We start from the raw sequence: 26,703 nt of genomic DNA, 5'->3' as shown, positions 1-26,703 counted from the left end.
GTCAATTAAAAAAAGTGGCATCCGAGAATGGTGATGGGTTGGGATCTGTAAGGTCAGAGTCCTGGGTTTGAAGGAACAGGAAAACCTGATGACTATGCAGATCCAAGCAGCTGTCCTTGCTGGTTTATTCTTCAGCTCACTGAACACACACATGCAATTAAAACCTTTGAACCTTAGGTGGTAAATATTAAGCCATGCTGCACTAATCAAGCTGCTTGAAAGGCACTCTGTGCAATCTGAACTCTGTTAGACTCAAAAGAGGACTTGAGGCTAGCAGGGATGCCTGTGTGTGAGAAAAGCTTTCTCTAAAGTTCAGTTTACCATAAGATTGTTGAAGGTCTCTAATTTCAGTCTGTCACTCTGCTCCATTTGTGGTAACAGATAACACAGCTGTGAAGGTTCATAACTATAATTGTATTACTAATGTGTTGATTTATATCACAACTCAGATGCCTGTGGAAAAAAACAGTTCCCTACTTCAGCTGATATATTGCTGCCATGCTGCCTGCACTCAGAACAAGATGTGTAGTCTGCCATTGCAAAATGTAATCTTCAAAGAAGTCTTTAGGAAATTAGAGCTGACTGTTTTGACCTCGATAATTTATTTCAGCACAATTGCCAAGGTGGTGCCCTTGACTAATCATTTGCCAGGAATTTTACTTTAGCTTTGTTTAGAGTTGTCTGTTTGAGCTCTTTCACAGGCAGTGCACATGCATGCCAGTGAGTGTGGTTAATTCCCTTAGAGCAGTTCCCAGGAGCTAAGTGCCCATGTCAGACAGCTGGCATGGGGCTAAGCCTGCATAAAGGTTTGGTTGAACCTCAAAATAAAGGTGGAAACTCTTATGTTGTCCCTTACACATAGGGAAAACCTTTAAAACTCAGTGTTTAAAAAATAAAATAAAAATCTGACATTGCTTACTTGCATTTTAATGAGTGTTGTTTTTTTCCTGTGTCATTAGATAGCCTTTGCAATTGGTTTGCTTTGGTTTTCGTTAAATGTAACCCAAAAGACTGGACATTTTCTTCAGACTAATCTGTCTTGATTAAACATTTTTTCCGTGTTATCCTAGTTCTCTCTAGGTACTGGTGGTGTTTCTAAGATGAAGCACTATTTTGTGCTACAATAATGTCATACTGGAATATTTCATAAAAGCTTTGTTTTGAAATGAAGCTTTGTGGAAAAAACAAAATGCACTTACTCACTCAAACATAACTAAATAGTTTACTTATCTAATCAGGCAGTTTCCAATAACAACATGAATCAGAAGTGTCTCTAAAGTTTATACAAACTTGTTAACTACGTTTGCTTGGGTACTACTGGTATGTTGTGTATAGCAATCTGATTATTGCTGTTACAGAGCTTTTAACCTATGAGCTGTTACATTGTCACTGTACAGAAGCTTAAATGTTCAGGAGTTTTCATCAGAACCTACTCAGTATTTTTCACTTCTGATAAGATGCATGCCAAAAAGTTCTTAAGTCTGGATACCAAAGCAGTTGAGAGGATGAACAGAATGAATGCCAGATACATTTTGGCTATTAATCAAATGATGCAGCTGTTCTCTGTAGCAGTACTTCTCACCCCTTTGTCATTACTGTTAGTCAAGATGCAGCATAGCTCATTTGTGAACACATCCAGTCCTATCCAAATAATCCACCACTCCTGAGAACTGGAGTCTAAATCAGGGTACCCACACTTAACGCTTGTGGGAAGGTTACATGGAAGGAAAAAGCTAAAATACGGCGGTCAATGAACCTCTTAAACAGTTAAACTTTAGAAATTGCTGCTGGTCCATGGTGATTGATGAAAAGGGGCTCTACTTGATCTACAGAACACAAAAAAACTGTCTCTCCAACAGAAATTGACTGTCAGCAGGGAGAACCAGATCTGAAAGATGAACTTGCTGTAAGCAACTGAGAAGCAATTCTGTGGTCCAGATCAGATTTCTGATCTTCCATCTCCTTTGTCCTAATGTGACTTGGCCCTTCTGTATGGTGATGGATCACATTCATTTTTACAACTGAATATATGGCTCCTCACTCTTTACAGTTTTCAGAAATAGCTGTCCCTGCTGGTTTTGGAGTTACAGCTTGAACTGGGCGTACAGTGTTCCACTGGTCACTGTGTGGCAGAGACTTTATTTTTATACAAAGGGCATTCTTTCCTATCTATTGGTGAAGTCGAGTAATCTACGGTACTGCATCTCGTGCACCTGAACTGCTTTATTAAATGTATTATTGAGCTTAAGAATACACAAATGTCAGCTTGAAAAATATATTTAAATTTTATCTGTTAGTTCAGTTACTTATCACCATTCAGTTCATTAGCAATCAAAGTGTGTAATTTATGATTTTGATTTTTTTTTTTGGTAATTTAGCTATGGCTAATGGAGCAGGTAGATGCATCTTATCCTTTGGCAGAATTTCATTGACTTGCACAGCTTATGTCTAAGTCAATAGAAAGGGAAAGACTTCCAAATGGATACGAGTATATCTGTATATTGCTCAAAGCTCAAGCAGTACTGGAAGAAATCCACTTAGAGCTGACAGTTTTCTTGCCCCCTAATTGCTGAGGATTACAGCTTTGGGGTAGGGGGTGGAGCAGAGATAAGGTTCTGCACACTTTCTAGGTGTTGTTTCCAAAGCATTTTGTTAAAGAGGGATCATTAATCAAATCTGTGATTTAACAGGGATTACTCTTTTTTGTTCTCATTCCCTTTATGTAAACTGATGGTAACGCTCCTGTGAGTCAGGAAAGTATGTGGATAACCTGTGCAGACATGGCTAATTGAACAGAGGCTTGTAACCTGATGCGTGTGAGAGCAAACCAGCCTTTAGAAATGCTGGTTTGAGTCCCACTCACTGTTTTCACTCTTACTTTTTCCTGAGAGAATTATTATGAAAGAAGTAAAAAAGGAGTGATTTTTTTTTCTAGTTGGAGGATGTGAACTAGAAATATAGGGGGAAAACCAAATTTCCCTTTGGATATTAAGCTAAACTGAGTGACAAAGTAAAAAACAGAAAAAACAAAACAAAACAAAAAAAAACAACAATGCAGTAAAACTTGTGGTTTTGCAATGTGAGCATGGAATGCCATTGCCACATGCCAGTGCACTGGACTTGGTAATGCTGAATTAAGAGTGTACGTGCTTGTGCATGGTGAGAATGTTGGGAGTTAGAGTAACTTCTTGCTCCCTGGATGAGATGTTGAAGAGATAATATTAGTTCAGGACACAGGTGAATTTTTGCTCATTTTGAAAAGAAAAAACTCTACTGATTATCTTTACTGTAAAGTTTATTCTCCTAGTAGCTGCATGTACAAGCCACAATGACAAATGCAGAACAGCTAGCTAGCTAGAAATTCCCCAATTAGGTTGTTCCACCAGTGTGTAATCTCTCTGTAAAAACATCAAAATCCATGCCTGCTTGCATCTTTGTATTTCTTCAGTTCCCGGGGTGATGAGTTAGGGGAACCCAACAGGCTAATGCCAGCAGAAGTTTGAGTCTAAGGTCATTTGACCTTGAAGACAAGCCTTCTGGCACTCAGGGCTGAGTTAAACCTCTTCATGTTGATCCTGACCTCAGGAAAAGGTTACTTTCTTCCCCTTGCTTCTTGCATTATCTGCAGGGCTTGTTGCAAGTTGCAAAAGAGTAATAGAGGTGGGGGAGAGAAGGTGATTGCAAATTAGAAAAAGACTGCCTATTTCTTCCTAGAACCTGCTAGTTCTGTTTTTTGTAAGTAGGATAAGTAGGGAACTTTCATTTGTATAAGATAAGAAAATGGTGAGATTGCTCTGCTTTGTGAAGACTGGTAATTATACGTTTTTCCTTTTACAGTCCTAGTCTTGACATGCTTTGTCTCAGTGCTGGTAAAGTTTGCTTAGTACCTGCCACTACTTAAAGCAGAGCTGAGTGGCTCTGCTGTCCTGCACCAAATATGATTAGGGAATAGTATAAGACACTTAAAGGTGAGACACTATGTGAGATTTCTGTCTGTAAAATTGGAAAGGCTCTGGCAGCTCTTCCGTCTAAATGTAATGCTTTCACTTCAGTATGGATTTCACTACTGGCAAGGATAGGAGAAAGTGGAGTAATTGTAAATAATACCGTCTTTTGAAAATGGATTTCTGACTTCTTAGTTGTGGATATTGTTAAATATACATGATTTGCTTGTGTGTTTAATTGACCATTTCTTTGCAGTGAAGCGCAAAGTACTCAGAACTCTCAGTCCGCGCTGATATCCTTGGAACTTGTTCTTGTAGAAGTCTGACACCTTGAGAAGAGAAGGGGTTCTGTGAAAACATGTTGATTGCTGAAAGCAGAGCTGGTTGTCTTTAAAGAATGTGGTGTTCAGCTTGTGTGTAGGACTATCACCTTATTAAACCAGGTCCTTGGTGTGTTAATTCTAGGAATATTTCCCTGCCAAGTGTGCAGAGCTGTCTGGCACACTTGAAATGGACGTGCTGGCCTGCAGTTCTGTTGGACACTTTATTCCCAACCAGATCAATGAAATCTGTAATGCAAATGTCAAGGGAAGCTTTGAGTCAGATGTGAAGAATCTGGAGAACCTGAGGATAGAAGGGATTTGCAGGCTAATCCAGTGGGTGATTGTTTTTGTGTTGATGATATAGAACAAGCATACTGTTCTGTTGGATATCCCGTTTTCTGTTACGGAATCATACCATTAATAATTTCAATAGTTAAGTTGAGATGATATCCATATCCAAGACTATCATGTTTTTGTGGCACAAAATAGCCTTGCTTCTGGGCTATTCAATTTTAATGTCATTTCTAAATATTTCTAAAACTTTTAAACTTTGTGCTGTTTAATATTTCATTGTCCTCTACTTATTCAACTCTTTCCTAATCTCTTGTTTCACTAAGGCTATTCATTTCTCTATCAGACTGTTGCAGAGAAGTGCACTTTATGTAATACTTCTGCACATTCAATTGTTACGAGCATATAAGAAACCACACTTATAACAGCAGTTTAAACAGACTGTTAAGCTATTTAAATGAAAAAAAGTTAAGTTTATTTTGTGTGCTGAAAGTAGGTAGTGACTGCTTGGGAGCAGTTTAAAAATGAATACAGCTTTCACAAGTCAAAATCCAAACTCCAGTGTTTTGAGGGAGTTGGGGATTTGTGTTTGTCTCCCACCCCCTGATTTGTTTCTGTCTCTTGGGAAGAATTTTCTTGTTTGCCTTTCTATATTTCTGTGAAAATTGTAAAGAGCTTAGCGAATTTGTGGACATGGCTCTGTGCAGCTCCTGAAGGTAATGCAGCTGGCTGGGATATTCCTACTGAGATAATTTGCCCCTTCCTTCATTAGCCAGAAGCAGGGCTTTTGAGTGCTCTCTGTAGCACTTTATTTACAAATGTAATTTGATCTAATACTTCTGTGTTCTTGGAACTAGTAAATTCTGATTTTATTTTTAATTATTTAATTTCAAATGCTGGTTCACGTCAATTGTTTCAGTTTAAAGATTTGAAAGAATCTTAAGATTTTCTTAATTAAAAACAAGTCTAGGGAAGTGTAGGGACGGCAGTATTACCAAAGAAATTTCACTGGGATTGCACAATGTACAAGTTGGATCAATATTGTGTCCCACTTGCATTTCTGGCAATACTTCATGTGCTAAGCACAAAGTTTTTAGTCATGCACAGCATATTTATCTATTCCTGATGAGACTGTGCTTAAATTTTGTAATCTTAACTTGGAACAAGACATTCTTAATGTTACATTAGCTGCTGGCATTTTTGGTTTTAGACATACCTAACAACACATTTAAAACAACGTAAGGACTCCAAAATGAATGAAAAGAATTGCATTTATTCCTTCGCTCATTCAGTAACCTTCTCAATGCCTTCAGCTGGCAGTATGTTGCCCTCAGGAGGTGTAGAAAGTTTTGTCTTACGGACAACAGCAGTAGTCCTGAAGATAAAAATGAAGATAAAAATACTGGCACAGGGCTCAGGAATTCATTATTGTGCATTTTCTGTTTGAGTGCTGCTTTGTGGCTCAGACATGTCTGTCTAAAAGACAGAGCGCTTCCAAGTTCTTGTCATAGTGGCTTTCATAGCAGACTTCTATCCAGAGGTTAACTGGTAAGGAGTTAAGGAGTACTGCAGTGGAGATGGTAAGATTGCAGTTCTGCTGTGGAACCTGGATTTGGTTTTTAAACATCTGAAGATAACTCTGTCAGTACAGTTTTCCTGAATTGGAAATGTCTGATATCCCTCTCTATATACAATGCTCATCTTGCTCTTTTCAGAGACCTTGTTTAGGGTCTCTGAAGATGAAAGCTATTGATAGTGCTTTAAACCAAATGTAAACCAAGAACTCTTAAGACCTACACAGGACACTTAGCATGCACTCTTGTTTCCATTGTCTGATGCAGTTTCTTAATACTGTGCGTGCAAATTGAGTTTCACTCATGCATGAGATTTAAATACTCTTAACGAAGGCAATCAATCTGTGTGTAGAACCCAATTATCTTACTGCACATCATTACTCTTGGTGGGAAGAGCCGAGATGTTTTCCTTGACCAGGGATTTCCATTGATCCAGGCTCTCCAGCTGGCTCAGCCCCTGAAGTAGTGAGGTGGCAGAGGACCACGGGGGACCTATGAAAACTCCTTAAGTTGTCCTTGTTTATGTATGTCAAATTTTAAGCGAGTTACACAGCTGAATTACACAGACGCCTGTCCGAGGCCTGGTAGCTAGCCGGTGAAGTGGCTAAACAGTTGTAGGTGCTCTGCATAAGGTAGGAAAAAATAGTTGAAGTATAATTTCCTGTCTTGATTTTTAAGATTGAATCAGAAACCTCCTTCCATTTTACTAGCCCTTATTGACAAAGTGTTGACAAAGAAGTGGCTGGGGTTTGTCCTGTGCACGGCTCGCCTCGGGTTTGGGAGCCCTGTCAGGCCTCCGCCATTACTCGCGGCCTCTCAGCGGCCGCCCCCTGATGCCTGTCAAGGCCCTCCTTGGTGTCCTGGGGCTGTCGCTGTTGGCTGCCCACACCTTTCAGCCTAGAAGCACTCTTTAGAAGAAGTTGGAGGCAGTGTTGCCACTTCTTAAATGAAATTGCCAAAGCTATAAAGCTGTTTACACAAATGTGAGATGAGGTGTCACCTTTTGCACTTGGCTGGCTGATGAACCGTCTTCCTGCCTCTTCCCCTGTCCCCTTCAGTGGGTCAATGATGAGTCTGTTCGGAGTAGAATGTTTCACAAATACGTAGTATACACTTCTTAATATGAGTAGCCACTATCAAGCAATATTTAACTACTCAATTTTGGGCGAGTATGCTATTTATTCTCATAAGGATACTGTGACTATCAGATAAGCACTCTTTAATTGATAATATTTACACTTTAAGTACTGGTATTTATCAAGAACACAGCACAAATATACTCCTTTAATATACACTTGATTTTTAGTTTTGAGGATGTGCTCACTTGCTAGTCAAACTTTAGTCAAAAGACAGGCAGTTACTACCAGATGTTGGAATCAACATTGAAATAGGATAGCTTATCAATAGTGAAATCAGTCCTCTTTTGTCAAAAACTGTCATCAGACATTAGAGGTGGCTTTTGTGCACAGATAGCATCCTTGAAGTAACAGCATGGGGATGTTTGCATTTTCCTCGTTCACTTGTGTAAGATAACTTAGTATCATTGTAGACTGTTGTGAATGGAAAAATAATGAAATGTCTGATCTCTTCTCTTCCAGACTATCGTTTTACTCTGGCCATTCATCATTCTCCATGTACTGCATGCTCTTCCTAGCAGTAAGTATACTCTTTCCATCTACGTGGCAACAAAATTATTATTTAGCACCAAATAGAAATATTTGCTTGAGCTGTTCTGTGCAACAGACACTAAAATAAGAAATGCCTGACAATAAAATATGCAAAACCTCCTTAAAGAAACAAACACACACCTGGCCTTAAACTGTTAGCAAATTATTTTGAGTGTTGTATTGTTTGATATTGTTTATGTGTGATTATCCAGTGCTTTTTCAAGTGAGTGCTTCTTTGAGTGCTAATCTTCAATAAGAGCCTCATACATCTCAGTCCAAGTCAGCTAGGGTAACTCATCACTCCTAGAATAAATTTTGTAACTGAAAAGTTTATACCTATATACAGGATGGCACAGGATTCTCATCTGTCCACTATTTTTTTAAAAAAGCCAAGCATCTTGACTTGTTTGTTGTCTTTGGCAGTCTTCAAAATTGTATAGGCCCACCTGTTAGGTGATTTTAAAACAAAAAACAAAAACAAACAAACCAACAACAACAACAACAACAAAAAAAACAGAAAACAGATCAAAACCACTGTATCAATGATAAGGTGAAACAGTTCCTGCTGTGTAGCAAGTTAATACTGATTTCCTCAATTGTTTTCAGTTATGTGTCTGATACAACTTCTCCTAGCATGGTTCTTCTTGAGCAACGTGAAAATGCAGTATTTCATTCTTTCTAAAGCACAGACTTGGAGATGAGAACTTAATAGGTGTATTATGAATTTGGTTTATAATCTATACTAACTGGATTACAATCATTGGTTGGGGATTTCAATCTGTCTGAACTTTCTCTGTCATGTGTATGAATAATGAGTCCTGCTTGCTGCAGCTTGTGGGAAAGGAGGTTGTGGTCAGGAGGACTTCTCAGCCAGTATAGACTGAGAAGAAAGGAAGTTGCTATTTTGAAACCTTGCATCTGGTAATGAGAACTCCCCCCATGCCTCAATTATGTGTTGTAATACTGAGAGAACCTTCAGTTTTAAATAGTGTGAATACAGTATAATGGTGTTTGGGCTGGACAGCTTGGACTTCAGACCTTGTTTGTTTAACCTACTAGAATTTTTTTAAAAAAGCAGCCCTTGGCAAAAAAGGTGCTTTTATTACTTTTGAAGATGCCAATTTCTCCATGTGGATTGAATAATCTTTTCTATAGTTGTCTGTGGCATAGGATTTTTTGTTTCTGTTCTTTTAAATCCATGCGGGAAGCTTGTATGGAGAGTTGCTGAACTCCTGCGCTGAGTTACAGGCAGCTATGGGGTTTGTGTCTATGCATCCTTCACTCTTCACAACCTTCTGCATGGTGAAAGAGGTGGGACAGTAGGGGTCAAGTCCTTCCTCTGTATGCCACTTGGAAAGGCTGTAAATCCAGAGTTTGTGTCAGCACCCTTAAAGAGTAAAGGTACAAATATCCTTAACTCTCTTAACATAGCATTTATTTAACAGTGATTTATTGTAAATTAGTTTGTCACTCAGATGTGGCAGACAAATGTTCAGAACATAGCTAAAGACTAGAGAGAACTGTTTTGAAATCACAAACATGAGAAGGAATCTAATTCCCTTCAGAAGGTCTAGGTTGGACTTGTCTAGCCATGCATTCATCCGCATGGTGGCTGATGCTGCAATACTAGGACATGGGAGATGGTGCAAGAAAATGCTGTTGTAGCCCTCAGTTCTGTGCTTCTTTTGTGCTCACTCATCAAAAGAGTTTACCTTCTCACGTGTTCCTTTCTAAACTGCTGTTCCTTTCTAAACTGCGTACTGAATTCACACAGGGTCTGATTTCAGTTAACTCTTTCCTGTAGTATCCAGACACTGGCCAGAGGAGGAGGATGGGTGCTCTTCCCCTTTTCCTGTACCTCGGTTTCTTGTCTTGTGTCTCTGGCTGAGCTATGGTTGAGTACAAATAGTAAGAGGCTTTGAGGAGATTAGACTTCTAATTGGACTTCTACTTTCTTCGGAGAGACATCTGAAGAGGGTTAACAACTCCTGTGCAGGATTTTTTTTTCCATTGATTAATACAGGACTGCTGCATATCAACCTCTGCATTGAATACGGTCGTTTCAATAAAAGACAAAACTGTTGTATTCCTGCAGGTAGCTGCTGCAGGAAGGTGAGACAGACTGCTTTCTCACCCTCCACCTTGCCACGTGGCAAGGCAGAGTGCTGCCACTGGCTGTAAACCAGACCTGTGGCATTTGATAACCTGCTTGTTAACTGAACTCTCATGCTGGCTTCGTCTGCTCTTTGCACACTTACTGCAGCTGCGGACTGAGTCATGAGTGGGACAGAATTGTGAACATGTGGCATTACTCATAGGCAGTGTTAATCAAAACCAGATGCATACATGCTGGTTGCCTAAGGACGAGAAGAATCTGCCTTGTGTGCATACTGCAGAAAGCATACTCTTGACTGTTACTGAACACGTGTACTTTGTCAGGTTATGCATTTCAAAAAGGAAGGAATGCTTTGGGAGGAATACAATGGGAAACGATCTCTGCCACAGATAGTACAGGCACTGCAACCATGAAATGGGAGATGCTTAAAGTATGTGGTTTGAATCAAGCCACCTTGCAAAATGCTAGGCAAAGTTATGAAATACTTGTGCAGCTTCAGTTACTTAAAACAGAATTGCTGTGTTACAAATAAATCAAATTGTACCCGCATTTTCTGTCCTGCGCACCCCTACAGATGGTTAGAAATGAACACGAGGTCATTCATTATTAATTTTTGAATATTTTAGATGCTTTGACTTGTGAACAGCCACGGTAGTGTCTGTGGAGTAATAATCCTTCTGGGTCTTATTTCCTACTTAGCAGGATGCCTTGTTTCTTTGAGGATTGAATTAAGGAGGAAGTTTATCCTCCTGTAACTATATCAGAATGATTCTAAAAAAAAGTCAAGAGGTGTTTATTTGTGCTTGACTTCCTATTGAGTGTTTATTCTCTGCTTTAAGCTTTGCATTGTTTCTGCTTCTCATGGAGATAAACATGCTGGTTTTGATCTTTGGAGAAAAAAATTGTTCAATATTAGCACAACTCAAAATGCTGTAGTTGCTTAAGACATCTTTTTTCTTAGCTAACAGGTAGTTTTCATCACTATGTCTCTTAAGTGATTATTTTTGGTAATTCATGAGTGGGCTTTAGAAACACCTCTGCAATAATCTGTGTGCTTCCTACTGAGGAAAAGTTTGGTGCCTTTTGGGTTAGTGGGGAGCCCAACAGTAAGAAAGCACAGGGACTGGCACAAGTTGTGCTACACTGGTTACAGGGATGTAGTACCTGTTCAAACTGTTGGTGACATGAAAAATTCCGCAGGTCAGTGGAAGCTCTAGTATTTCAGCTGTGCCCGTACAGCTCCCCTGGTTTCGGAAGAGAAAACTGCAGCTTTAAACATACTCCTGTGATGAGTATCCCATCCCAAAGTGAGGGCAGGGTACTTGGAAATACCCTGCAGCTCGGTCTTTATCCTTAATGGGAAGGATTTTTTGGTGGTGGTGGTTGTTTTTGTTTTTAAAGTTCTCTTGGGCATGTTGAGACTTAAAATCTCTGTCCTGGAGGCTTTCCCTGGAAGCAGGCCTGTTAACTAGATGGTCTCATTTTCTTGCTTCAGGTATCTACAGCAGAAAAATGTATGATTTGAGCATTTGTAGGGGATTGTGCTCAGGGAATTGCTGGGAAGAGTGCTAGTTGAAAAACATGGTAATCTGAACTGCACAGAAGGAAGGATAGGAGCTGGAGGGTTTAAAATTCCAAACTGGGCATACATAATTCATGCTTAGGATGAGTTAAGGAGACATGGGAGAATCTCATGTCCCATGAATAGTCTTAGGCAAGACATATCTGGGAACTCAGAGCATTTTTCCTTAGTTTGTCTTTTGGTTTGTGGGGCAGGCTTAGAGAGCAGAGCTAAACTTGTAACTTCAGGAATGGAAATGTTTACTTGTATGTAATTTAGGCCCCTGACTTTTTGGGAAGCTTTGCTCCCCAGTAGTTACAGTTGTTTAATATTCCTTTTCCAGGTTCTTACATTAACACTGTTTGCCTTTTGTACATGTGGCAGGTAGGCTTTTAAAGGGTTATCTAAGTAAAAGGAATGACTGCCTCATACCATATCAGCTGGAATACACCCATAATTGATAGCAGCTTCATTAAGCTTAAAGGCTCTTATGGAAACTTCTAATGAGCCTATGCTTTGCTACCGTGTCTGTATTCTCAGTGTTCATGCACAAAATCTTTATGTGAACTGATCTCGTGTAGCTTGCTGTGTGTGACCATCTGGCATGAAAACAGAAGCAGGGGCATTGCCTAGGGCAAACCAGACTTGGGTGCCTGACAGTGAGAAAGGAAACCTGCTCATCTGCGGAGTGAGGGGAAGGAAGGATGTATTCATTCTGTTTCATAAAACATTTATCTATCAAGTTCTAAAATAAAAAGATAATACAGAAATGTGGGTTTTGAGTAACTTCAGGAAATGTTAAATAGCTCTATCATCTGCCTTCTTAAATAGCGTATATCACTTCTCTCTCTCAAGTTAGAGATCACTGCTGCATTTTTTAACTGGACATGATGCCGTGTCCCTAACAACAATCTGTGGTTGTGGTGGTTTTACCGTGCTAGGCAGTTGAACACCACAACTGCTCTCTCACTCCCCCTCCTCAGATGAGGAGGGGAAGAAGTAAAGGAAAGAACAACTCACGAGTTGAGATAAGGATGATTTAATTAAAGAGGGAAAATATATATATATATATGTATATATATGTGTATATATATATATATATGTATATATATATACGTATATATATATATGTATATATATATAATTAAGGAAATATTATTATTAATTAAACAATTCAACTAAAGGGAAAAAAAGGGAAAGGGGAAGAGGAAGGGGGAAAGGGAATAACTAAGCAAAACAAGTAAAGGCTATGTGGAAGTGCAGAGGAAAGAAATTACTCTCTACTTCCCACAAATGAGCGATGCTTGACCACATCCTTGAAGCAGGGCCTCAACGCATGTAGCCGGTGTTCGGGAGGAGGACAGACGTTTTCACAACGAGAGCCCACCCCTCCCCTCTTCTTCCTTTTTCCACCTTTTATTGCTGAGTGTGACATCATATGGTATGGAATATCCCTTTGGTTGGTTTAGGTCAGCTGCCCTGCTGATGTTTCTTTCTCACTTTTTGCCCACCCCCGAGGAGGGTCAGAGAGAGTCCTGATGCTGTGCCAGCACTGCTCAGCAGCAGACACAACACCGGTGTGATACCACTGCTGTTCTAGCTACAAGTGCAGAGCGCAGCACTGTATGGGCTGCTGCAGGGAAAGCTAACATCCCAGCCAGACCCAGTACAGTGGTAGACCAGTCTTAGGCCTCAGTTTTCAGCCCACTTCTAGGATAGACTCCTGTTTTCTTCTATTTTTTTTTTGTCAGCATAAGGGATGGGTGAAACCGTATTTGAATCCAGTTTCAGAGTGTACCCAGGAAGCTGTGTTGAAGAATGTATTTAAGGGTTAATTTGGCAGAGCTAGAGGGGTGAGTTTGGGTCTCGTTGGAACTGTTATCTCTGTGATGCTGCTGCCAGCAACAACTTCTTGTGGAAAATGTAGAGTCTGAGCAGCAGCAGTATCTGGAAACCTAGTGACCTAATAACAGATGCTGGATCCCAAAAAGCCATCACCATCCCCTCCCCTTGCTGCTCCTCCCTTTCATTACACAGCTGACGTGTTCTCTCCTGTGTCAACAAAACCATTCCCTCTTGGCCTGGAGAACAGGAGGATGAGCATTACTGAACACCTCTTCTATCAACGTCCCTGCTTCCAAACTGTCCCTCCTGCCTTGAAAGGAGATACTGCAGCCAAAGATAATTGGACTGAGTTTAAAAAACTTAAAGCTGCTGTCTGAAAGCTATTGTAAGTTGTTAAGTGTGCACTCTGTCTTCAGTAGCCGGAGTGACCCCGCTGCACCCAGGACAGCTGTCAGTGATCGAGTTGCTGTAGCGGAGCTGGGCCTGGCTGTGGGTGGCCTGGGCACGTCGCTGGCTGCCCCTGCCCCGGGGATGAGGAGCTGTGCTGCAGAGACCTGCTGCAGAGACCCAGCCGAGCTGCTGTGCTATTCCTGGGAGGGCAGCGTGTTTGTGCTGCCCAGGGTGGAGGCGGTGAGGAATCTCTGCGAAACATAACTTGAGTTGCTTGCGAGCTCTCCCACAGCTCGTTGGGAAAGAACGTCCTGTGTGCCCAAGGAAATAGGAAATCGTAGGAGAGCTGGAGAGTGACTGGTATTTCAGTGACCTGCTCCTTTAGCAGAGAGAGGACATGAGCTCAATACAAACAAAAGCAGGGCTTAGGCTTTTTTTTTTTGGTACTTAGGCTACTAAATGTGCTAATCAAACTTTGGACTTAAAATCTTGTTTGTGTTGGGATCGGAGGTTGAATGAAACAATAAGCAAACAGGGCCCGGCAGCCTTTAACACAGTATTTTAGGTATGTCTGTTTGCATAGCAGTGTTTCTTCACTTTCCCAAATGCTGCTGAACAGAGCTATGAATGTCCCTAATGTGTTCCTGCCCACATGAAAGTTGAACACTACCCTGTCTTCAGAAACTAACGGAGAGGCATTTCCTACTGAAAGCATTTTGGCTGCTGCTTTGGGCAGAACCGAGCACGTTACTCAAAGCAGAGATGAAAAAATAAAGGACAACTGTTCTTGAGCTTCACAGCATGTATGAAGGTACTCATGTTTCTACTTGTATGCCCTCCCAGTACACGATTAATATCAGTATTTAGACTTTTGTAGTAAGTGGAGAAGGCATTTGTCTTCATTCATAGTGTGCTTGGAAACTGGGGCTGTTGGTAGTGCTGAGGCTGCTGTGTAGTGGCTCCTATAGGAGAGATAAAAGCACTATGGTGCTTACCTTCCTTTGAGGCTTCCATGACTTTGTAGAAACAACAGAAAAATACTTGTTTCAATTTCTTTTCTAATAAAAGGCCAAGTGTTAGTATTTACAGTAGAATAAAAAGTTGCTGTTTACCCTGGTTTACAGTAAAACCAATGTCAGTAAACAGTTATTTCTGCAATGTACAGCCAGGCTCAGGCTGGAGGGTTACTATTACTAAAGCTATTGCTTATCTGCTGGGAAGTATCTCTATAAAGTAGATTGACTGTACTCTGAATTGAGTTCGGCTTTTGAACTCGTAAATGTCAGGGTATTTCCCCGTTGCACAACAGGCAGCTCTCAATATCAAATGCCTTTTGATAGCAGCACGCAGCTGTCTTAGACCAGGTTAGTACATACGCTGCCTTTGCTACCTAGTCTGGTCAAGTTTATTTCTTTAATTCATCTGTCCAGTGGATCAGCCCTCTGACCAGCTCACCATGCTCTAAACATCAGAGCTGGCACAGGTATGTCAGGCAAGTAAGAGCAGACCTATGTCCTTTTCCTCCCCTGGAAGGGGAGAAATAATTCTGAGCTGTTCTTTCTCCTTCATTTTCTGCACACTCAGAATGGTGGAGCGGGTAAGCCAGAGGTCATAAAGGTTTATTTTGCCTTTTTAGTAAAATCTCATTTTCTTAAAAATACACATTTAAGTCTTTTAAGCTTTTGTTTTTGTTTTAAAGCAAATAAACAAAAGCCCCAATGCACAAGTGATCCATGAGTTCTGCTACATCTCTGTGGTGCTGTTAATAATAAAAACGATTTGCATTGTGTCTGCTGTTTAAAATTACGTGAGACAGGTGCTGTCCGTATTAGTACCAAGCTTTACATCAGGCAGACAGCAGTCTGACTTCTGGTTTGCAGGCAGTGTCTTGTTGGTTGATGCCTGGGGCTCTGTGTTAGTGTTCAGTGCCCTGGGTATAACGGGAGCCGTGGCACTTGCATGTAATGCTCTTACATAATTGCATGCCTGTCTGTGTGGCAGTTGCACTGTTTATCAGCATATCTTGTTTCTGTTGGGATACTTTTGTGCTGAGAATTGCAATTTTTACTCAGTTTCCTGGATTTCTTATACTGCTCTGATTTCCAGGGTCTGTGCTAGCTGCAATACGAATAATAGTTCTTGTACAAAATGGCTTTTATGCAAAGGAAAATCTGAGTTTCCTGTAACAAGCAAAAAGAAGAGCTATTCTGCAAACCTTCACGGAAGTGGAAAGCTTGGAAGATGAAAATGGGGGGGGGGGGGGGTGGGGGGGGGGAGGATTTTTTTTCCCCCCAGTGTTGTCTAGTGCAGGCAGGGCAGAGGTCCTGGTCTCTGCTACTGGATTATCGAGCAGGTGTGGGACAGGAAGAAGGCAGGCCATCTATGTGTCTCTGAACGCTTTCTGTTCCTTCTTCCTTACCATTGTGCAAGAATCCAGCGTGAATGTGTTGTCTTTCCATTCTCTTGGAGGACCGTGTGTGAGTAGCAGCTAGCATTGAAGATACTGCGCTGCAAGCTGTCTTGTATAAGCTGGTAGTGAAGGGGTTATTGGAGTACCCTCTCCTTACAGAAAGGCAGTGCTTCCTAGTTTACTGCTGAAGGTGAAGGATGGACTGCTGCCTTGGCTGCCTGTGCATCCGCCAAGCTTCCTGATGGAAGACCCCTTCCGTCAGGAGGATGGAGGGAAGATGGTGTCCTGGAAAGGTGTCCTTGGGATGTCCATAGAGACGCAATTCCTCCTGTCCTAAAAATGTGCTTGCATTCTCAGTCTTTATTCTTACATTCTTATCCCCAAATCTTCTGGAGACTTTTGCCCTACGTTTTATTGTAATTACAGAGGCTGGTGGTTCTCTTTTTCTAAGTCTAAAGGGCAGCACTATCGCCTCCTGTGCTTTCTCTTCTTCCTCCCATCCCTTCACTAGCAACACAAAACCAAAGCACGCTACCTCTTTACCCCCTCTCCTCACCCCAGAAATCCCAAAGCCAACCACGTGCATGTGTACACACACTTGAGGTGGCTTGTGCATAACTATTTCAGAGCTGCTTGGTTTGGGAAAAAATCCTTACGGTGGGTTTCCACAACTGATTACTCTCTGTGGCTCTTGGGACTTCTTGGGTCAACTGACATGCTGCTCAGGAGAAGCTTTCCTAACTTGTCAGTCATGGACCCAGAGAGTTATTGCAACTGCAGTAGAATCTTGTGCCCATTAGCAGAGCAAATAAATTAATAGGAAATGGAGCTGGTTTTAGTGCTCAGGTAGGTACCATAAAAACAAAGATGGACCATGACTAGTGGTCTATTTACTTGCTCTTGCAAAGTTTGTATCAGACTATTGTGGTCTGAAAGTAGGGCTTATTTCATAGGATAACTGATCTTCTGCACCTTTCTTTCTGTTTTCCAGCTCTTTACCACTTTACTCAGCAAATTCAGCAGTGTTCTCTGATTCTCCCACGTCATGGGGGAAGGGTTTTCTAGGGAAAACACATTTCCTTTCTGCTTTCTGGTTTGCTATTAATTTCATGATGCTGTGAATGTGTTAGGATTGATGAAACAAAAGTAAGGGTAAAAACAGTTACATCCCCAAAGGGAAACTGGTCTTCCTATTCCTTAGGACAGAACAGGACACCTGTAGGGAGTGATTAACAAGGCCTTTTGATATCAGGAAATTCAAAATCCTGTTAAAGAAAACAATTTTCAGTCAGTGACAGGACAAGCCCATACGTACAAGCAGTAAGCCCTCCTGGGTGGAGGGGAAGAAAGAACCCCCAGACTTTCTCTACTCTTTCCGTACTTGTAGGAGGACTGACAGACACTGCAGGAGGATTTTCTGTACCGTTAGTACTGCAAAATGTTCTGCAATACAGAAATAATATGTAATAGGTTTCTGGAAAAAAAAAAAATAAAGCTGATAAGATGCTAAATTGAAAGATGACCTAGAATTGTTCAGATCTTCAGCTTTAATGCTTTATAAACTACCTTAGTGGCATGAGTAGGTTTTAGCAGATGTAAGAACTTTGTGCCCTTTGGGCAGGGACGTGAGGTGTTGGCTGTTCGGAAATTCTCTCATGAAGCCGCAGATTACACCCCCAAAGTCTGTCTAGGAAATAGTCACTGTACTTTAAAATTAGGCAGGCAGGCATGTGTATGTGTATTAATACTACTTCGGTGGAAGAGCAAATAGTTGAAAATTATGCTAGAAATGTTGAGTAGCAAATAATTCTCCAGTTGCAGAGACCCTTCCATTCATGTCTGCGGCTTCTTGCAAGAAGCCACAAAGTGGCTGTGAGTTTCTCTTCATTCCTGTGTGTATTTTTAGAAATGAAGTACTAGACCATAGATTAAGAAGAAACTTGTGTTCAGGATGTGTGTGGTGTAGAGAACATATTTTCATTATAGAGTAAGCATTAGCTAGTGAAAGAAATGTTGGTGATTATTTAATCCTATTACAAGAGTGTTTCTGTGAAATCTATTTGTGCACTCTGAAAAACAAAAACATGAGAAACTGGAGGAGGGAGTAGGGAAGGGAAATAGATCACAGCTGAATAGTGTTACTGAAAGATCAGAGATGCTCAGAAACAGGATACCAGGGAAGACAGCAGCAGTAATTTAACCGAACTGATAGGAGCATGTTGCTACCAGAACTGCTCTGGATACTTGCGCTGCATTCGTAGGCTCACAAAAATTTCTCAGCCACAAGTGAAACACTGGTGAGAGGCATTACAATCATGTTAACCAGATGAAGTTTCCTAAAGGTGAAGTTTCCTAACATTCCTGCTGCTGTTGAAGAAAAGTTTTACCTGGAAAGCTTAATCCTTTTCAGCTGAGGAGGGAGGAAAGGCAGGGATTTGTTTCTGATGCCATTTGCCTGCGTTGTGACTTCAGATGGGAGCAAAAGCAGGCTCAGCACCCCCACCACCCAAAAACCAAAAACAAAACAGTAAAGAAATAACCAGAGGCATGCTTCATTTATAGGGAGGGGATTTGTAAAGTCCAAAGTGATTGCTTCATGTTATTAGTCATCGGGGTCAAAACAGCAGTAAGTGTTCATGCAGTCTAATGCCAGGGCATACGTATACGATGCATGTAGTGCTATGTAAAGGGCTCTTAGGCACGCTTCTGGTATCAAGCTTGTTTTGTCTTATATTTGCTGGAATCAGAAAGCAAACACTCCTTCCTCATCTGACTGCTTTGTTTTCCTGAACATTACTGACCTGTTTCAGCCCAGATCTGTTGCTGTTGTCTAAGACTGAGTCATGGTAGGAGGAACAACCTTGGGGGAGGACATGACTGCCCGAGCCTATTAAAAGCAGTGTGAATGTGAAGGTACCTGCTTAAAAATAACACGGAATCTGCCATTGCAGCAGCTGGCCTGTAGGAGAAATGACTCCACCTAATGAGCGGTATCAGAAAGCATGATTGTAACCAGAAGAACAGCTGTTACTTCTGAAATTAAACACAGCCTCCATCGGCCACACTGATGCTTCTCTGCGGTATGATTTCTCACCCTTTGCAGGCTGCATTCTGGAACTGTATAAATCCATCCCCTAGCAGGGGGTGCAAGAAGAGCTTTGAGGGTTTTCTGTACAGCTTCTGCAGCTGGTGCTGTGCAAGCCTGCAAGAAGTGCCTAGGACTGATAAAAGCCTCTAGTTAACTGCACATCTTCTACAGGTGATGAAGCAGCTCCAGGTCTTAATTATGACTAGAGACTGCTCTCTTAATACTAATGAGACCTTCCTGTAAATGTTAAAGCCAGATTTCTTGCTTGCTGCTTTGTAATGCAAAAAGAAAACAAGAAACTTGCCCTGAATACATGTTGCTTAGGGGAGATTCAAAGTACTTCATTAGTAATTTGGTGTTGTGCGGACTGGTACATTTTTTCAAAGCTTACTTTTTGTGAGTCTTGCCTCATTTTCTTCCTTCAGAAGTAAACTCAGTTTTCCCACCTATCTGCAGTTGCATAACCCTTTTTCTTAATGTGACTGTATGCTGCTGCCAACTACCAGAAATGCTTCTTACATGGAAAAAACTTTATTACAGCAAGGTATTTTTAGCTGTCTTCAGCAGAATTCAGTGGGAATAGGGAAAGGGGAAAGAACAGTCAGTATCAAACCATCAGCCAGCTCTTTGTAGACTATCAGCATGTGTTTCATGGACCCACCCCTGCTCTCTCACACCTGGTCTACTTGAAGTAAATCCAGAAGTAGTGTTCATGTAAGGCCATTACAACACCCTTCGTTAGAACTGTGTGACAGATAACTTACAAAGTGGCTCAACAGTTTCCCCTTTTTCCTTGTGGTAAAATTAAGGTCTGTAGAAATATGCGGAGTGCTGCTACTTAAAGGAAAATATTTTCCAGTTCAGGCTTAGCCAAAGCTTCTTCAGAGTCTGATTTCATCCTGACCTTGCTATTAAAGGGAAGCAGTTATGGATAGTGTTGATCTTTTTGACGGTCCATTTATAGCTGAAAAAGTCAGCATGTTAAAGTCATGATGCAAGTTACTCAGAGAAACCAACCAAACATTCCTCAAATGTTTAACTTTGGAAAGTAGCACCTTTGCATCTACAGTGCGTGCTCTATGCCCATATTGACACTGTAAAAGCGGTGCTTCTAAAAGGTAGCCATGGCCTTTGGGGCTGGCAGTGGAGGGATTTACCAAGAGCGTAGCATGTTGTCTCAGTGCCTGAAGTTTGTGTCTTAGTTTGCCTCTATGATTTTGCAAGACTGTCAGTTAAGGTTTTGTACTAGACCTGGAGTGTCTAGATGGTATTGAAGGATGTACTTGATGTTCAATATATCTTCCAACTGTATTGTTCTCCCTAGTAAATACAGTAACTATGCTGCCTCTTCTGGTAACAAGATCAAGTTCCAGAACAAATCCAATGATGTTCACAGGGTGGACAGTCAGAAGCTCCTCTTATGGCTGAAATAAGAGATCATAGATAGAACAGAGGAGACGCACAGTAAAGATCCTGCTTTTTTTGTGGTCTCATGGAATGAGTTTGAGACAACACATCAAAAGCTCAGGTATATATAAGATAGAGCTGAGGGGGAGAGAAAAAGAAGGGAAATTGCATACATCCTTTTGTTTACCAGACTAGTAACCTGGTTAGTAGGCAGATGGAAAGGACTGTGAATAGGTTAAGTGAAATAAACCACAGACAGCTGAGGAATGTGATCCTAGATCATGATGCTTGTTGGTTGTAACACGTAACTACAGCTGGAATGTTTCGCTAGAAGTTTGGTAGTACTAAAGGTGGCTGGAACTGGGAATAAAGCTTAAAAAGCTTAAAAAAAATGGCCAGCTCTGTCCATAGACTATGTGAATTTTACTCAGGGTGCTATTGTACTTCCTGCTTAGAGCAAGATGGGACTCTACATTTGTAAGATGTATGTTTCTGGATCTTGTTATGTCTCTTAACATAGATTTCAACTCAACTCTGAACAGACTGAAGGCAATTTAATGTAACTGCTTGGTATTTACAGCATTTTATAACTTTTTTTTTTTTTTTTTCTTCTAGCTTTACCTTCAGGCCAGGATGAAAGGAGACTGGGCAAGACTTGTACGTCCCACCCTACAATTTGGTCTGATTGCTGCATCCATCTACGTGGGTCTGTCACGTGTTTCTGACTACAAACACCATTGGAGTGATGTGTTAACAGGACTCATACAGGGAGCGCTGGTAGCTATACTCATTGTAAGTAGCTCCTGAAGTGCATGCACGTGTCTTGGATGCTGCTTCTATAAACAAAATGGTAGAACAGTGGGCTGTGTTCTACCTTACTATTGGTTTCAAAATTGCCCGAGGGGGGAGAACAGCTCCTTGAACTGGGTGCAGTGACACTGCTGCAGGCAGACTCTGGGCCAGCAATGCAGTAGAGGCTCTTTTCTACAAAAACACCTGGGGTTCTATAAAACTCCTTTTGTTTCTAGACAAGTTCTAAACCCCAAGTATAATAACAGGAAAACTGTGTATATCAGGTAAGCAGGGCAAAAAAAAAGTCAAGGCACCTCCAAGGATAAGGGCAGAGCATTCAAGTGTCTGCTGCCAGCCTCTGCAGCCTGGGGGAAGGGTCAGATTGAGGAGGAGCCTTCTGGTCCAGAGACATGAACTAGCTGAAATTAGTGAAGTTACCAAGAACTGAGGCTCACCTGGAAGGAATGCTTTGTTTACAGACTGGTTTTGTTTGGAATGCTAGAATGAATTAATGCAGTATGGCTTTGTATGGCTTCCCAGGCCTGCTATGGCTTTGCTATCTGTTATTAAATGACTTTACGTTAAGGAGGGGTAGGATTACACTTCAGTTGTTTTGATACAAACCCAAATTCTAAAACGAGTTGCAGGCAATGAGAAATGCCGCAGACCAAAGAGGTGCAGGGTACGTCTATTATGGAAAAAGTATTGGAGATTAAAAGGATGTTTTTTAAAAAGAAAAGTGGCATTACTGTGAACAAAGGAGTTGAAAGACAAGGGAAATTAAAAATAAATAAATCTGAAAGTGCTCACCTCCAGAACCAGAAAATGAGCATTAAATTGAGTGAATTCAGCATTTAAGTGTATGCTGAAATGTACCGAGTGTGCAGCTGAAGCGTGTTGGTAAATCAGTCCCCAGTATGGAATGTGGATTCTTCAGTCACCTTAAGCTGCATTCTGCACTTCTGAGGTGTGCAGTGGGAGGGGAAGAGGTGATGTAGGAAGGGAGAGGATCACAAGAGGTTTCTTATCCTGGATGCAGTACTGTACCTAGCACCTGTACTGGTATGGCTTGGAGAAGGAGGATGTGGGGGCTTGGGGAACAGCATGCTGTAGAATGAGATCAAGGCCACCAGCTTTTAAAGGAATGCAAATAAATGATGCTTATGAGAAACCGAACATTTACTCAGCTAAAAGCACAAGCTCTTCTAGCGATTTTCTGTTGGTTTCATCTGTTTAGATTTTGTTAATTTAGCTTAGAGTATGAAAGATTTTTTCCTGTAAAAGCATTTACCCATTGTTTACAAGAGGAAGAGCTTAACACTAATTTGTTCATTTAGGTTGTGTATGTGTCTGACTTCTTCAAAGTGAGAGGATGTACGTTTCAACCAAAAGAAGATTCCCATACAACCCTGCATGAGACACCAACAAATGGAAATCACTTTGGCAGCAATCATCAACCATGAAGAATGATCACTTCAACTGTCTTGGTCTCTGAAAGGAAAACAATTTCACCAGTCAATTATGTAATATAAGTAAATGCCTTTAAGGGACTGCTGCTGCTCTTGGATGCTCACTTTTCCTGTATATAGTAACACTTACTACAGTTATGTATATCTAAAATTTAAATTGCTGTTGGTTCAAGCTATTGCTTAAAAAGAAAAACAAAAAACAAGCTATTCAAACTGTAAATTTTTATTAAAAATGTGGTAACACTTCTACAACAAACTGCTGTTTGTACATGCCTTGTTGAAATTATTGTGGTTTAAATACACACAATTAAAACAATGTCTTGACTGAAGATGTGGAACGGGAATTGATTTTGTATCGTCCTCAATATACCTTCTGTTACAGGTAAAGGCTCGCAGCAAAAACAATATCTCTCTTGATTTTTGTAATACCTGTGGAAAAGGAAAAAACATTAATATCTACCATTCTACTTGAAGCAATTATATTTTGTTACAAACACAGCTATAATAACTAGCCTTAAGCCTTAAATGGAAGCTTTCGGCTTAAGTTTTCGGTCACACATTTGCACACAGTAACAACATCACGTAACTACTTACTTAGGTAAAGCTTTCTAATGTCTATGTTACCTTATACAGAGAGCAAGACTGTTCCTTACCCTGAAGTTAATTAGTGAAAAACAAAAAACACACCCCCAAGGATTGCACGCATCCCCCCAAGGCTTGCCTTTCTTATGCTTTATAGAATAACTTACATTGTGGAATTTAAATACCTACCCTCTGCAAACTTGTTTTCCAGCTCTGTGTTTCCAATAGCTTTTGCAGCCTGACACATCTGTCGAAGCAGTTCCTCCAGCCTTCTCATACAACGAATTATGCTACCTGTATAAAAAGAGTGAGGGACTGACTACTTTGCATCTCCTGACCAACACACCACTGAACAATTCAGCTGCTTGAGCTTCCCCCCCTTGATACAAAGCAATACATCTTTCTCCAGCCCCCTTCAGTAACTTTCCACAAAAGTAAATCTGGAACTGATTAGCAGGGTGCTCAGCTCAGTTCAAGCAGTCTTCTCTCCTGCTCTAAAACAGTAATCTCCATTTCTTCCCAACACATTTCAATTTAATGGCAACTCATTTTCATTAACCCATCACTGCCCCTCCTACTTGAAGCAAGCACATTTCTGGAGCATTTGGGTTTACGATGCAGCCTGAAAACATGGCCACTTAACAGAAATACAAGCTTTCACACTGCAGTTAGTTGCAGCCAAAAGCCAAAACTTGACCATCGCTACTGATAAAAGAACAGAATGCCATCTACTTTTAATGCTTCCTTGAGGGCTCGTGATGGCAACCATTAAATCCAGCTTCTTGTGCAGAAAGTTCTGCTATGGCCTATTAACCTGGGCGGCAGCGCAAAATGAAACATGGGTCTCTCACCCATGAAGAACACAGGAATCCAGAAAAACACTTTTTATTGGGTTTGGGAGCTCATGAAAAAACAAGTTAAAAAAGCAAAAGTGGTGGGTGGCTTCTAGTGAGCTCTAATTGCCTGGCCCATTTTCTGCCTCCTTACTGAAATCAGTGCACAGCAGTGAAGCTGGGGCTCCCCGAACTGACCTCAAAATGCACCCTTAAGATTTAAGTTTGAAGGAGCCTGCAGGAAGGAGCCTGTTTTGAAGGAGCCTTCTCATCAACAGAAGGCACGCCAAGAAGAGTAGGACAAAGCTGACTAACTAGTCTTAACCTAAATAGGATGAATAGGAAATGTTACTGCCCCTGCATATTCTAAACAGTCAAGAGAGACATATAAAGACACAAGGCAGCTTCTACTGTTCCTGTGTTCCCCTCACTCAAGATGCATTGGCAGCAGATGTAAGGCTCAGACATTGATTTCCACATGAGGCACTTGCTGAATGCAGAATAAAAGACGGCCAGGATTCCTGTTGGTCACAGGCAACCTGGTTTAGGAGGCTCCTGGGTCTAGGAAGTGAATTTCTGAACACATTAATGTGGTTGTGTTAAGGCCTCCCCTTTGTAACCATGTACACAACATCTGAGAGAAGCAAGACACTGGTGACAGTAGTAACTTCACAAAGGATTTTCAGCATCGGTCATTGCACACAGAATTGTAAGACTGGGGAACCAATCCTACCATTCTTCACAACTTTCAGCATACTTGATAAAAATAAATTAGGTTTTCGTTCTGGTATGATCTTCACTTGAATGTTTTGTCTTTTAAGGAAGCATCTGGGCTTTAAGTCACTCTACTTTTAACATAATGAGAAATCCTCAGCACCCTTCCTGAAGGGACAGTTTCTGGTTCTCCGATTTTAGGAACAAAATTAGCCCAGGTGACAGGTTACATCTAGGCTTTTCAAATACCTGCTCTGCACTGCTGCGATGACCCATACAAAACAGAGTAGGTTGCCACCTCTCACTTCTGTCATTCCCATGACAGCAGGAGGAACTTTCAACTTAACAAGTAAATAAAATACTTAACTGTAATGAGAAGTGTAAGAGCTGTACTTTTTTCTTAATGGCAAGCATTTGGAACATGGTATTTTTGCTCTGTCTAGCAAAGGTAACCATTACCATTTGTTGCAATGGTTAGGATTTCTGAATTTTATGGACAATTTATACAAATTTAAGATACCCCTTAAGTCTTCTGCAGGTTCTAATTTATCAGCAGTGCACCTGTAAATTTTCATATATAGTAAACAATTTTCCCACTTGGTTTTAGCCATGCAGACACTTCGATATATCAGAATTAAGAAAGTCTGTGATCTATTATAAGTCTATTCAGAACTCAAGACATTTTTGTGTATCTGTCATCCCCCAAAAGACGAAGCAATTAACATACCTTCAAAGACATCAGTCATCTTGCAAATGTGAGCAAAGCTAGCTCCATTTGCCCATGTATACACGACATCCATAAGGTTGGGTTTGAAAGAATTTAGGTAATTTTCTTCGTCAATTTCCAGTTTTGCTTCTGCTGATACCTTGGCAATTCTTTTCGCACACTCCTTTAAATAAAATATTTAAAATTTATGATAAGCTTTAACAGATTAAGTGTTTAAACAACAGAAACATTTGCACAGTATTAGGTACTGCACACAAGACAAAGTTTCCTTTCTAGTGTGAAATTATTCTGAAAAATAAACCACTGATCACATTATTATTTAGATGTGCCTGCATCAACAGCTACAGTGTTGTAAGCAAGCTTATACAAAGTTTTTAAAAGGCATGTTCTAAATTAGAATTAAGATTTATTGTGAACAAGACAACTATTATTACACGCAGCAAAACCACATGCAATCACCGCCAGCCAAGTCCAAAACCAAGTCTTCATCATGCTCTTTTTATACAATACCCTTCAAACATGTTAGTGTTAACCATGAGCTCAGGCAGATTTCTAACAGGCAGATTACCTGCATTTGCCGAAGTGGTCCTGCCAACTGCTCTGTCAGTTTTGGCATTTCACTGGACTGAAAAAGAAGATATTAAATACCATCATGCACTAAAAGAAGAGAATAAGTAACACCATAAGTAACACTCCCATATATTTGCCTAAATCAAATCAGATGCAAAACCAAAAGTTACGATGTATGCTAAGGCCATCTTAAAAGATTCCTGTGACTTCTCAAGCCTATTATCAAACACTTGTAAATCTACTGAATCCCTCAAGTGCTTGTTTCTCAAAGTAAACCAGGAAGCAAATTGCTCATGTACATAATAAGAAAAGTACCTGCTTTCTGAATACTGCAAGAATTCCCTTTATTTGCTTGTCCTGGTTTCAGTTAGGACAGTTATTTTTCCTCCTAGTAGCTGGT

The 26,703-nt window shown here is 40.8% G+C and overlaps 2 protein-coding genes across 3 annotated transcripts in view; one reads left to right on the top strand and one right to left on the bottom strand.

The window, feature by feature from the left end:
• The window catches only part of PLPP1 (phospholipid phosphatase 1), a 60,938-nt gene extending 37,732 nt beyond the window's left edge, over window positions 1-23,206 (top strand). For both annotated transcript variants that reach the window (XM_035309116.1, XM_035309115.1), the window contains exons 5-7: window positions 7,731-7,788; window positions 21,232-21,408; window positions 22,746-23,206. In XM_035309116.1, the coding sequence (XP_035165007.1) occupies window positions 7,731-7,788; window positions 21,232-21,408; window positions 22,746-22,871 (361 nt within the window). In that variant the 3' untranslated portion in view covers window positions 22,872-23,206. The remainder of the gene's footprint in view (window positions 1-7,730; window positions 7,789-21,231; window positions 21,409-22,745) is intronic.
• MTREX (Mtr4 exosome RNA helicase) overlaps window positions 23,083-26,703 on the bottom strand; it is a 44,501-nt gene continuing 40,880 nt past the window's right edge. Inside the window, exons 24-27 of the mRNA XM_035309821.1 lie at window positions 26,302-26,358; window positions 25,734-25,896; window positions 23,649-23,753; window positions 23,083-23,306 (exon numbers count right to left, since the gene is read on the bottom strand). Coding sequence (XP_035165712.1) covers window positions 23,254-23,306; window positions 23,649-23,753; window positions 25,734-25,896; window positions 26,302-26,358 — 378 coding nt within the window. The 3' untranslated portion in view covers window positions 23,083-23,253. The remainder of the gene's footprint in view (window positions 23,307-23,648; window positions 23,754-25,733; window positions 25,897-26,301; window positions 26,359-26,703) is intronic.

This window comes from Oxyura jamaicensis, chromosome Z (genome assembly GCF_011077185.1).
Source record: "Oxyura jamaicensis isolate SHBP4307 breed ruddy duck chromosome Z, BPBGC_Ojam_1.0, whole genome shotgun sequence".
NCBI classification, from domain to species: domain Eukaryota; kingdom Metazoa; phylum Chordata; class Aves; order Anseriformes; family Anatidae; genus Oxyura; species Oxyura jamaicensis.
Note: the sequence above shows the minus strand (reverse complement) of the source record. Positions and strands in the feature narration are given on the sequence as shown.